Source organism: Micromesistius poutassou (assembly GCF_964030765.1).
Source record: "Micromesistius poutassou genome assembly, contig: SCAFFOLD_5989, whole genome shotgun sequence".
Lineage (NCBI taxonomy): Eukaryota > Metazoa > Chordata > Actinopteri > Gadiformes > Gadidae > Micromesistius > Micromesistius poutassou.
Genome location: NW_028177732.1, coordinates 100 through 13,183, shown reverse-complemented (window position 1 = coordinate 13,183; position 13,084 = coordinate 100). Strand labels below are relative to the sequence as shown.

At 50.3% G+C, this 13,084-nt stretch overlaps 2 protein-coding genes across 2 annotated transcripts; one reads left to right on the top strand and one right to left on the bottom strand.

Moving 5' to 3' along the window:
* Positions 1-380: 380 nt before the first annotated feature.
* LOC311375761 (BRISC and BRCA1-A complex member 1-like) lies at positions 381-4,994 on the bottom strand. Its single transcript, XM_084490825.1, has 9 exons — positions 4,905-4,994; positions 4,030-4,513; positions 3,874-3,932; positions 3,647-3,767; positions 3,129-3,207; positions 2,602-2,626; positions 2,357-2,486; positions 1,826-1,906; positions 381-1,270 (listed from the first exon to the last, which is right to left on the bottom strand). The coding sequence occupies exons 2-9, from the start codon at positions 4,507-4,509 to the stop codon at positions 1,067-1,069; spliced, it is 1,179 nt and encodes a 392-aa protein (XP_084346951.1). The 5' UTR covers positions 4,510-4,513; positions 4,905-4,994; the 3' UTR covers positions 381-1,066.
* A 772-nt stretch (positions 4,995-5,766) lies between these two features.
* Positions 5,767-12,072, top strand: LOC311375763 (uncharacterized protein). The gene is made up of 11 exons (XM_084490826.1): positions 5,767-5,896; positions 6,855-7,081; positions 7,224-7,348; positions 7,554-7,717; positions 7,946-8,116; positions 8,295-8,671; positions 9,828-9,965; positions 10,597-10,699; positions 10,832-10,977; positions 11,231-11,447; positions 11,898-12,072. Exons 1-11 carry the CDS (start codon positions 5,891-5,893, stop codon positions 12,069-12,071), a joined length of 1,848 nt encoding a protein of 615 aa, XP_084346952.1. The 5' UTR covers positions 5,767-5,890; the 3' UTR covers position 12,072.
* Positions 12,073-13,084: the final 1,012 nt, after the last annotated feature.

Here is a 13,084-nt window from a genome sequence, read left to right as displayed (position 1 = left end):
TAATATTAATTATTATTAATATAATAATATATATATATATTAATATTAATTATTATTTGAAGAAATAATCATTTTATGATTTTGTACATTCCAGTGCATTTTTTTCAATATAGCTCCTTTAAAGACACAAAAACACTTAAAACACTTAATACGCCATAATTATGCGAGATACTCGTTGCTGAAATATGTTTCCTAACCGAGGGCTGCGTAATGCCCCGGTTGACCCTCTAGGGACTTGGGTTTGACCCTGGACGGGTCTGACCGGTCTTTGACGCTACACGCCTCTGAGAAGCCACAGAGTAGAGGCGAGGCGGTCTGCAAAAGGATCTGTACTGCCATCTACTGGTCACATCACAACCCTTAATAAAGTTGGGAAACACTGACGTTAAAGACAGATTCTTTAATATCAGGAAGGTTTTTAAAATATACACTCAGAACAGGTTTCGAGTGGTTGGATTTGTATTTTTAATCGCAGTGGTTAGGTCGACTAAGGGTTACCTAAGGTAGGTTAACCCTTATGGATTAGCCATCGATCTGTCAACACCAAACTTGATAAAGAAATGCAGACATCACTTAACTTGAATTAAAAGAGGGCGCTATGCATGCTATTCATCCAACACCATCCCCACAACTACAGTAAATCACACCTTCCCATCTCTCCCAAGATCCAGCCATGGAAAATCGGCGTTGTGTACGTGGATTGTTTTCTTGTGTTAATAAGACTTTAAGAAAGGCACCGACACCCCCAGACTCAAGAGGGGGGGGGGAAGGAAAACCAATAGCAATGGTCACCATGGAAACTTAACCTTCCGCCGCTTCACATTTTCCCCGTGTGTGCTTCTTCGACGAACCACGTCTGTGATCCGTCCGTCGACAAAGTGGCAGTTTTTAATTTCCAGCGAGTTCATTCGACCCCCCGGGGCTGTTTGTTACGTGTCACCATGACAACAACAAACCTCCTGCTGACCTCCTGTCCAACGCCGTCGCCGCCGCCCACAGAGGCCCAGTCTGTCTGAGGTGCCCCCCCCCAGCGCTGTTGGTCTGAGGGGAGGGGGGGGTGGGGGCGCTAGACGGCGGCCTGGGCCTCGGGGGGGGCCCCGTCCCCCTCCAGCAGGCTGTAGGAGGCGTGGCTCTGGTAGGGCCGCTGCAGCGGGTGGGACAGCAGCTTGGCCATGCAGTTGTGGAGCTCCACGGCCGGGCCGCTCAGCGACACCTGGAAGCGGTAGCACAGGCCGCGGGCGTCCAGCTCGCAGAACCACCGGTAGTTGTCCTGGAGGCCGGGGGGGGGGGGGGGGGGGGGGGGGGGGCGCACAGGGAGGAATGAAGGGGGGGTTTAGTATCGCTGAGGCCATGCAGTGCGTGGTGGAGCGATCAGCCTTTAAGTTGTTTTAGTAGTAATGAACGAGAGCAGGATGAAATAAATAATAGATAAATAAATACAAATTGTACAAGCGCTTGCGTTTGTTTTGTTCAGTACTTTGTATTGAGGTTGTTTTCTGTTGTCTTGATGAGTCAATAGATTTGATTCATGTGATACTGATATTGATTCATGTGATTAATACCTTAAGTATTATACTTATACTTATACTTATACCAGTGATTCTGTACCCGCATACCAATAGCTGCACAGCAGATTATAAATAGGTTCTCTCACGATAATCGTACACCTTAGTATCAACATCCAAAGGCAGAACCGAATCATTTGACACTGCGTCAAAGTGGAAGTAAACCCATAACCCTTCCAGATATACGAGGTTCATGGAGGTTCAGATGAGAGTGAGCAGCAGCACTGGACCAGAGCTTGGGCCCGTTACTCCGTTCTCACCCTCCAGCTGCTGTCCGGCTCCTGGGCTCCGCTGTGCAGGTACACCACGTCCAGGAAGAAGTACGGCGACTGCAGCATCTTCTACAAAAGGGACACATCGGAGCAGCAATGGTCTTCATTCAACACGACGAGTAAAGATCCAGAGATATTTATGTTGGTAGCAGACAGTATGGTAAGACACTCACACAAATAACCCCTAGATTGGGTTATTTGCCAAGTAGAAGGGAATAGCCCATGCACAGCATGATGTTACAGCAGAAATAGACAAGAGGTTCTCATTTTCTAACCCTAACCCTAACCTGTTCCCCCCCCCACACGCCTGCTACCCTGTCTGGTCCCAGAGGCTCCAGATAGTACTGCGGTCTTTCTCCCCTCACAGTACATTAACAGGAGAGCTCTCTCTCTCTATATATATATAACAGCTCTGGAGTCACCCCAGAGCTACCACGTGCACAACGGGGACAGGAAGAGGAACAGAACAGCAGAGCGGTGGGCCAGCGGTGGCCGGCGGCGGCGGCGGTGGATGCTCACGCTGACGGCCTCCGGAGGGCTGAAGAGCAGCTGGCCTACGTGGCGGCTGTAGACCAGCAGCGCCCGCACCACGTACGGAGGAGGGATGGTCTGGACGTTGTCCATTATCGGGAGCTCAATCTTCTGACGGCTGCGGGGAAACAGGATTATTATCATTTTAAAATCCATGCAATGGATTCGTTGTTATGACTCGATTTAGTGTGCGGTGACATTATGAGTTATGGGAGCGGTTGCGTGATACTCACATTACGTTGAGAAGATCTTCCAGGTCTTGGAAAGGAAAACGTCAGGGAAATAACGTGCGGTACGTTCCTATCTGCTCCTACTTCATGGTTGGAGCAGTACTGGATTAATTGGATCATCGGATAATCCACTGGACGGCGATCCATATACCAGAGCATTATTATTTAAAGAATCTCCTCCGCTGAATTAGACTACTTGCTTTTGTGTCTTATACATGTTTACTGTACCAGATGCTGCCGGGCCTTGCCCCCCCCCCCCCCTCCACTACTACTGTGGGTCCATTAAGGCCACTGTCAGTCAGGCCCCGGGGCCCGGGAACGCCCAGGGGCCCGGGAACGCCCAGGGGCCCGGGAACACCCAGCAATATCAGAGACACTTGGAACATTTTCACTCGGCTCAGGAAAAAGCAGACATGCAGCTTCTGTTGGGCAGGAGTGTTTGCTGTAGAGATCTACCATGTAAAGGCTTCATCTGGTAGATTATAAAATGTATGTGAATTATCATGTATGCAAGTCAGCTGAAAGGATACTGAAAGATTCACAGGCATTGGTGTCCAGGTCATACAGACAGCTGCACAGCTCTCGGGGGTCAGAGGTGAACCCTGACAGCTTAAATGCACAAACATAAGAGACATTATTACAGTCAAAAAGTACTAATGCTACATCTAGAGAAGACCGTTCACACAGGGCTGCTGAATAAGCCTGTTGCTCTTCTCTGTTACAGAAGAAAAACACTCAAACCATGGTAGCATACAGGTCTGTTGGTTCAAACCATGGTAGCATACAGGTCTGTTGGTTCAAACCATGGTAGCATACAGGTCTGTTGGTTCAAACCATGGTAGCATACAGGTCTGTTGGTTCAAACCATGGTAGCATACAGGTCTGTTGGTTCAAACCATGGTAGCATACAGGTCTGTTGGATCAAACCATGGTAGCATACAGGTTGGTTCACAGTAGTGCCAATGACCACATTTTGCCGTCTCTTATCCATCGACGGTAGAAATGTCCCGTCTGAATGTGATGGGCTGAGATGACGCGAGGAGCTTACCCACAGAGCATCGTCGTTCACCACAACCAGAGCAAACTCGTGCCTCTTGTCAATCTTATGCTTTGTTCTGACAAACATCTCAATCATCTTCTGGGATATGTTCAGGGCGTTGGTTTTGGACCTGTGTGTGTAAACACAACAACCTTTCAGCTTCCTTCCAGTGCGGACACCCTCCGAAAAGGTCTTGAATAATGCATTGTAACATGTGAGCCGGTGAGACAACTCACCCATTGAACGACTCCAGCTTCTGCAACGACATCTCCTCCGAGAGATCTAGACAGATGATCTACCCAAAAGGCCAGGAACAGGTTTCAATACAGTAGCAGCGACCGCTTCTATGACATTCTTCAAGCTGTTCATCCATAAGGAATGAGGGAACGTACCACTTTCTCTGGACAGTTGGCCCGCGGGGCGCGGAGCTGGTATTCGGCAATGGGAGGAATGGGGGGAGGAACGGCAGTAGCAGCCAGCAGCGGCGGCGGCGGCTGAGCCGGTTTAGGACGTTCTTTCGCGGCGACAGACGTGGGGAAAGGTCCGGCGGTAGCGGCGGCAGAAGCTGCTACCGCTGCTGCTGCTGCAGCAGCCGGGGGCCCGGAGGCCGCTGTGGTGCTGCTGCTGCTGGTAGTGGTGGTGGTGGTAATGGGCGGGCTGTCACTGGTGGAGGCCTCTCCCTCCCCCTCCACCCGGCTGCCCACCGCGGGCTGAGGGCTGCCGGGGTTCATGCCCGGCACCCCCAGGCTGCCCCCCAGGCTGCCCGTGGAGCTGCGCCGGTCCTCCGCGCCCTCCGGGTTGGAGCGGGTCCGCGGGCGCAGCTCCACCTGCCGCTCCTCTCCGTCAGCTGCTCCTGGTTCTGGAGTCTCCATGGAGCTAAGACCATGAACGATATGTGTACATATATAACTAGTCTGCTAACTAGTTGTTATTATTATCATCATCACTGGTTAAGAAGTACGCATAAAGAATGAATGCACAAAACGTTTCTACCAGTTAATCATCAAGACATTCATCGAATCTATATCATTAAGATCTGGCTAGGATTGTAGCATAGGTTTGTCCAGAACAAATAAGTTATATTCTGATAAACTGTCGGAAAAACAATAATGTAAAGTACCGAAGGATGTGGATATGGATAATATAATAACACTGAGAAGGCCGAGAGGCTGTAAAGATGTTGCTAGAATAAAGTCACAGAGCAGCACAACCTTCGGAGAAACCCGAGACTCACACTAGTAGGGTCGGAATAAACGGAGGAACTTACATTGCTGTCGGCTGACTTATTAACAATATAATTAACAATATACCGCAGTTACGGAAAGCGGTGAATGATTCTAGTTCAGACGTGTGTTTGTTGTTGAATGGACTACTTCCTCTTTGGCAACGTCCGGGAAGGAACCGACTGGCATCATGGGTAATGTAGTGCACATAATGTAAAGGTATTTAAATATATAATGCGATATTCATATGAACTGTTTTTCAACTTTTGTTGTCGTAATTACATATTTGATGGTTTGATTGAATACAGCAGAACCAATCAATCAAGTTTACTCAGTGAAATATAGAAAAGGCCATGGTGGTGGTGGGGGTGATGGTGGTGGTGGTGGTGGTGGAGGGAGGGTGGAGGGAGGTGGTGGTGGTGGTGGAGGTGGTGGTGGTGGTGTGGTGGTGGTGGTGGTGGAGGTGGAGGTGGTGGAGTTGTGGTAGAGGTGGTGGTGGTGGTGGAGGGAGGGTGGAGGGAGTTGTGGTGGAGGTGGTGGTGGTGGTGGTGGAGGGAGGTGGTGGTGGTGGTGATTAAAGTGTTTTCCTCTGGCTTTGTTCGCTCGGCCAACAGCTCTCTTGTTCCAGAGACATCCTGGAGTGCAGAGGGCAAACTCACAGCACTTTCACTAACCAGACAAACCTCAGCAGAGAGAGAGAGAGAGAGAGAGAGAGAGAGAGCGAGAGAGAGAGAGAGACAGACAGACAGACAGACAGAGAGACAGAGAGACGAAGAGAGAGAGAGAGAGAGAGAGAGAGAGAGAGAGAGAGAGAGAGACAGAGAGAGAGAGAGAGAGAGAGAGACAGAGAGAGAGAGAGTGGCAGAAGGTGGGGGTGACTTGTGAGTTAGGTTTAAACGCGGATGATGATGACTTTGTGGCAGAATGCGGTTATGGTTAGGGGGAAGATCAGTAACTAGGGTTAGGGTTAGGGGGAAGATCAGTAACTTTGTCCCAAAGGTTGGATCCACGCTGAGAATGAAGAGGAACCATGAAGGTAAGTCATCACAATCTTACCCACACACACACACACACACACACACACACACACACACACGCGCACACGCACACACACACACACACACACACACACACACACACACACACACACACACCACACGCACACGCACACAGACACACACACACACACACACACACACACACACACACACACACACACACACAATCAACTTCTGTACAGTCTGGCCACAGTAGAGGAATCTTCTCTTTCTACTCAGCTCAGAAGAACCTTCTTTCCTCAGAACGTTCTTTCCTCAGCTCACTTGACGTGTTTCAGTGTCGTAGTGTCAGAGAAAAGGTCCTAAACTTACAACTGAATCGGTTTGTAAACCACAGATAATAACAGAGTTATTTGCACCCTTTTATAATATTACAAATAACCTAGTTATTTGTAGTATTATAATATGGTTGATTCTTATAATAGCATCTACATAGCGTGATTAGAACATCCACATAAGAAACAAAGTTAAATATTCCGGGATCCACATTTAATACTAATACATGTATACAAAATACACAATACACAGATACATTCAACACAACACACCTGACAGCTGTTCTAATGTAAAACACATCAGTCATGAAACTCTTTTGCATCAACCAATAGTTCTAAATAGTTAGAGCTTCTTGCTCTCCTGTGTAAATAAGGATGGGCCGAGCACTTCCCCGACAGGAAGTCAGCTCACAGGATGTTGCTGTTTCCTGCTTTTCCACTCTTCAAAACAATAGCTGCTGAAGTTCTCAACAATAACAACTGTGTCATGATGAGAATAACAGATTTTTCTGGCCGATATGACATACAATTACAAAACTGTCGGTTTGCTGCTCGGAAAAAAACAACAACGAACGTCTCATCCAACTTTAAAACAGAGATTGCTTGAATTACAACTTCATCATATCAATAAATAAAGATTCCTCCACGTTTTCGTTCCAAGCTGCAGAACGGCGGCCTGCTGGTTCACTGTGAGGACCGGGGTCCGGGCGCACAGCGGGCCCCGAGGGCCATGACGCAGACGGAGCGGGGCCCCCAGACGGGGGCCCCTGGGGGCCCAGAGCCGGAGCCCTCCCCAGCTGAACTGGCTCAGTGCCAGGTAGAGATGGGCACCTTGCTCAGCTCCATCGCCGAGCTCAACGTGAAGATAGCGAGACTCAAGGCGCCCAGGTGACGTCTCACGTCTTCGCATCGTAGTTTTTTGACACGCGAAACGGCGAGTGTGGGTGCTGTGTTGTAGCCGCTGAAGGCTGCATGTGTATGTGTCTACCTCACACGAACACACACGCCCTGATAACATGTTTCTGCGCAGTGAACCGGAGGACTTTAAACCCTCCAGAGTATCCAGACCTGTGCTTCCAGGCTCGTGGCCCCACAGGCTGCTCACTGGAGGCCAGGAGAAGAGCACCGCGCCGGGCTATAAACCTCTCAGCCGAGGTGGGCACACACAACCTTTCACCTTCGTTTTTCAATGTTTCATATTCTCTATGAAAATAATTTCCACATCTATTTAAAAATCCAAAATAAATGATGTATCTAAACTAAAACAACTAGAACTCCAGTAGGTCCATTGCCAGAAAAATACAATTGGATTGTTCCCCATAAACAAAGACTGACTGCCGTTCAACTTTTCTTCCACAAGAGGGCAGACGTGAGTTATGGCCCAAACTACAGAAGGCTCTTACGGCTGTGGAGAGGTCCGTCAACACCAGGCGCAAATGGGCTATTCTCACCACCGCTACGGATCTGGTCAGACAGACAGAGCACCTCGTGGCAGCTGAAGCAATCACCACGTCAGCGACGCAGGTCTGAAAGAACCACAACATACACAATCCAATTAGACAGATATCTTAAATAATAAATGAATAAAAAACACGATAATCACTGCACACCACAACTAAAATTCAAGTAAGATTGAAATAATTGCAACAACAAAAATGTGAATTCAAATAGAGAAATGTACAAACTCATTCATCCAATGTCTCATGCAGTATATCCGATGTTCTGCCCTTGCCTTGCTCCCATGACACTCAGCTTCTGGAGGAGATAGAAAGAGAGTTTGGGATTTCGTTCCCTCCGGCCACGCCAAATACAGAACGTCCACAATGCCGCGTCCACAGCAGCCTCCAGGCGGAGCGGACCGCCCCCAGGCCCCCCTCCGCCCCCACCCCTCAGGTGGAAGAGATGGGCAGTCTGAGGCAGAAGGTATCTCCAGCTCACCTCGACGTATTGAACGACTCTCTAAATACCTTACGTTAATACCGTTCAGCGCTTTGTTTAACACTTTTATCCCAAGCGATGGACAAATGAGGCCGACAACAATCGAAGTTGGAATCAGTATTGGCTAAGAAACGAATGATCCGGTGCGGTGTGTTCTCTGCAGCTGGAGGGTCTGCAGAAGGCCTGGAGCTCCGGGAGTCCCTCCCCTCTCTACAGCCCGCCGGGGGCCTCCCCCTGTGGGCCCCGGAGCTCCAGGAGTCCCTCCCCTCTCTACAGCCCGCCGGGGGCCTCCCCCTCTGGGCCCCGGAGCCCGCAGCTGACCTCGCCGCCGCCGCCCTACCCCGGCTCCCCGCTGCTCCTCCGGAGGCCCGTGCGATCCTTCACCGCTCCTCTCTCCACGGTCAGGGACAACTCCCCGCCCGGCTCCCCCCAGACGGCCCGGGGGGCCCGGGGGGCCCCTGGGGCTCAGGGGGCCCGCAGTGCGTCACCGGCCTCCAGCTCAACCAGCAGCTACGAGAGCGAGGCAGAAAGGTTGCAGAGGTAGGCTGGGGGTCCCCCCCCCACCACCCCCCCCACCCCCACCAAGAAGAAGCTTTGCTGGACTCCTTCAACACAAAGTCCATTTAGAGAGTTGGCCAACAGAGCGGTAAGGGTTAGGGTTAGGGTTAGGGGTAGAGAGGGTTAGGGTTAGGGTTAGGGTTAGAGAGGGTTAGGGTTAGGGTTAGGGTTAGGGTTAGGGTTAGAGAGGGTTAGGGTTAGGGTTAGAGAGGGTTAAGGTTAGGGTTAGGGTAAGAGAGGGATAGGGTTAGAGAGGGTTAAGGGTAGGGTTAGGGTTAGAGTTAGGGTTAGAGAGGGTTAGGGTTAGGGTTAGAGAGGGTTAGGGTTAGAGAGGGTTAGGGTTAGGGTTAGAGAGGGTTAGGGTTAGGGTTAGGGTTAGAGAGGGTTAGGGATAGGGTTAGAGAGGGTAGGGTTAGAGAGGGTTAGGGTAAGGGTTAGGGTTAGGGTTAGAGAGGGTTAGGGTTAGGGTTAGAGAGGGTTAGGGTTAGGGTTAGAGAGGGTTAGGGTTAGGGTTAGAGAGGGTTAAGGTTAGGGTTAGGGTTAGGGTTAGAGAGGGTTAGGGTTAGGGTTAGAGAGGGTTAGGGTTAGTGTTAGAGAGGGTTAGGGTTAGGGTTAGAGAGGGGTAGGGTTAGGGTTAGAGAGGGTTAGGGTTAGGGTTAGAGAGGGTTAGGGTTAGGGTTAGAGAGGGGTAGGGTTAGGGTTAGAGAGGGTTAGGGTTAGGGTTAGGGTTAGAGAGGGTTAGGGTTAGGGTTAGGGTTAGGGTTAGAGTTAGGGTTAGAGAGGGTTAGGGTTAGGGTTAGAGAGGGTTAGGGTTAGAGTTAGGGTTAGAGAGGGTTAGGGTTAGAGAGGGTTAGGGTTACGGTTAGGGTTAGGGTTAGGGTTACCGTAGTGTGTGCTGTCTCCTAATTGGTCCCCTATTCCTGTAGGGCCCTCCTTCATGGGGGGGGGGGGGCATTCCCTTCTGTAGTGCATCACACAGATTCCAATAATTAATTAAATAAATGATATAAAAAGTTATATATCATAAATTAAAATAATGAAGTAAAATAATGAACTATAAAACCAACTGAATAAGTAACTACTAGTACTAAAGTACTAAATAAATACATAATAAATAAATATCAGTGCCTTCAACCAGGTGCATCGGGAGGCTGCGGGCAAGGAACCAGCGACTGAGCAGCGCTCTGGAGCGCAGGACGGGAGAGCCACAGCAGGGGGCGCCGCTGGGCAGCAGCCCGGCAGACCGGCCCAGCCTGCAGATGGCCCTGGCATACTGGTACACACACGCACGCACGCACGCACACACGCACGCACGCACGCACGCACGCACGCACGCACGCACGCACGCACGCACACACACACGCACGCACGCATACACACGCACACACACGCACGCACACACACACGCACTCACACACACGCACTCACACACACGCATGCACTCACACACTCACACACACTCACACACACACACTCACACACACACACACACACACGCACACACACACACACACACACACGTACACATGCACTCACACACTCACACTCACACACACACGCATGCACTCGCACACATGCACTCACGCACACACACTCACACACATGCACTCAAACATACATGCACAAGTCCTTGCTCACACACACAAACCGGCACACAAAGGCACATGCACACACTAGTACAATAAACCAGTTACGTACAGCAGAAGATAATGTGTGCACATGTTCCTGTCGAACAGCATTGTATGTTGAGTATACACAGGTGACAGACTGTTTATCAAGCTATGTATTTCATTAATTTTGCACAAATAAACACGTAAAACTCGTAAATGTGTACACGGTCGAACGGTCCCGTTTGCGTAAAAGATGATGACGTACGTGATCTGATGTTTGTGGTTTTGTATCGACAGCCAGGAATGTGAAGCAGCGTATAGCGAACTACTGTCCCTCTACGAGCTGAACAAACAACAACAACAAGGCGTCGAGGTCTGCCAGTCCCCAGCAGCATCAGGCGCGTGAGACGCTTTATCTACAACCTGTTTACAAACCCCCGATGCAAATGCTGGCCGCATTCCCATAGTAAACACTGTTTACTAGCCTACATTTATATAACAAACTCAAGAACGATCATCTTTCACCCTTCAGGCCCAGCTGGTGGTGACACACAGCGCTCCGCTAGTCCGCCACACCGCTTCAGATTCCCCGAGGCCCATGAGCTGTCCACGTCCTTCTCCACGGCAGGCGGGGGCGCCGTGGGGGGCTGGACGGCCACTGAGCAGAGGTACTGGGAGGTAACCTTTAATGAACACAACGACGCAGGACTGGTGTTTATGGTTTATGGTCTGTTTATTGCACGCAATCGGATGTCGATAGATGCTACGTCGCGCCAGATGAGCACCTCATCATCTTGTCATGTCTCAACACGTCATTTTTAAACGTTTTCGTTGACGTGCAGCCATTCAGTCTTTGAAGCCTTCATCTCACACCGTCGTTGATTGAAGCGCTCTGATCACGGGGCTCTCTCTTCTCCGCACGGCTCCTCAGGGCCTCCTCCTCCTCCTCCTCGGTGGGGCGGGAGGCCGCGCTCCGGCTCCACATCCAGGGTCTGACCGCAGCACGCCTCCTGGGGCCCGGAGGAGGAGGAGGAGGAAGGCCCGGCCCCCTGGTCCCCGACCGCGGACCGGGGCTGGTCCCCGACCCGGTCCAGGCCACGTACGGGTCGGAGAAGAGTCGGCCGTTCGAGGATCCCTTCACTGTGGGGGTAAAGTCGTTTTATATATTTTCCTTAAAAAAGTCCTTGAAAATCAAGAAGGTCCCGTTGCAGAGATCAAACTCTGCAACGGGACAAAGAAAAGAGTGCAGATAGAAAACCTAGACACAAACCTATGTCACCATTATTACAGATGAAGGTCAAGGAACAGAAACCCTTTTAGATTGATGAAGATGATCACATGAACCAGAATTGTTCTCAGCCTATTGTGCTTAATATAAATGTCCGCTCTCATTATAACTCCATGACAGAACAGAATGGAAACAACAACAAACAAACTATAAGGCTACTTTTCCCATCTCCACAAATTTGCACAGGTGTCTAAACTGTATGAGGGGGAACGTTTCATTTCTTTCTGTCTGAGACTTCATCCTCCCACTGACCTTGAATGACTTAGAGCAACACTCGGTTTCTAGTGACTTCTTTCTCCACCTCGGGCAGGAGGAGATGGCCGAGCGGTCGGCTCAGACCCGCCTGGCAGAGGAAGAGCTGAGGTGCCTGGACTGGGCTCTGCAGGCCCTGAAGGCCCAGGACTCTCCCCCCCCCCACCCCCGGCCCCCCGCCGCCGCCGCCGCCGCCCCCCCAGAGCCCCCCCGGGCCGCTGCGCTGCTCTGAACCACAGGTTGGGGGGGGGGGGGAGATGCGTACCGACCGTGACATTGTGACCTCTGTGACCTTCACACATTTGCAGAATCTAAAAGAGTCCAGCTGTGGACTCTGTGGGGGGGGGGGGCGGGGGGCTGGGAGGTGGTGCCAAGACAACCACCCCATTTAGATCTCCCCCTCGCGGGAAATCAAACATCCACCAAAGCGGCCTCCCTCCAGGCCACAGGGAGATATTCTAGTTCCACAAGGTCCTTGGCAGCGCTGCTCAGCCGGGGCTCCATGAGCTAGAGGAGGAGCCCGGGCTACGGGGGCCCCACGTGTGTCTCACTGAAGGACGCAAAGCTCAAGCGTCAACGCTGGCTCCTTGTTTTTGGATTCTAAGGGGTCAAGCAAGGTTGACTTTGGATCGGGAAGAACTGGGATGCAACTGTTCCTCCTCTAGAAGGGGTTAATGTAATGTGACTCAGGTGGTAACTAATCCTGTTTTTTGTTTCAGTCACTTCCTGAAGCGGAAGACAACGGGAACATCCCTCGCCCTCAGAAGAAAGACAATCTGGAGGAGCTCCACGTTGTATTTCAAAGGTGCGACAATGACTTAGACATAATCCAATTTGTTTCATGTTGGATTGATTATTGATCTAGTTACACCTGAGATAATGCTAATTAAGCCCCCTGCCCAGGATGATTAGAGCTGTTTTCTCATCTTCATTTTAACATCAGTTATTGCTTATTAGTTCTGTAGTCCTGATGTCCCTGGAACAGAAACCCTTTTAGATTGATGAAGATGATCACATGAAATCTCACAATCTATATTAAGCACAATCTCAGCCTATTGTGCTTAATATAAATGTCCGCTCTCATTATAACTCCATGACAGAACAGAATGGAAACAACAACAAACAAACTATAAGGCTACTTTTCCCATCTCCACACAAATTTGCACAGGTGTCTAAACTGTGTGAGGGGGAACGTTTCATTTCTTTCTGTCTGAGACTTCATCCTCCCACTGACCTTGAATGACT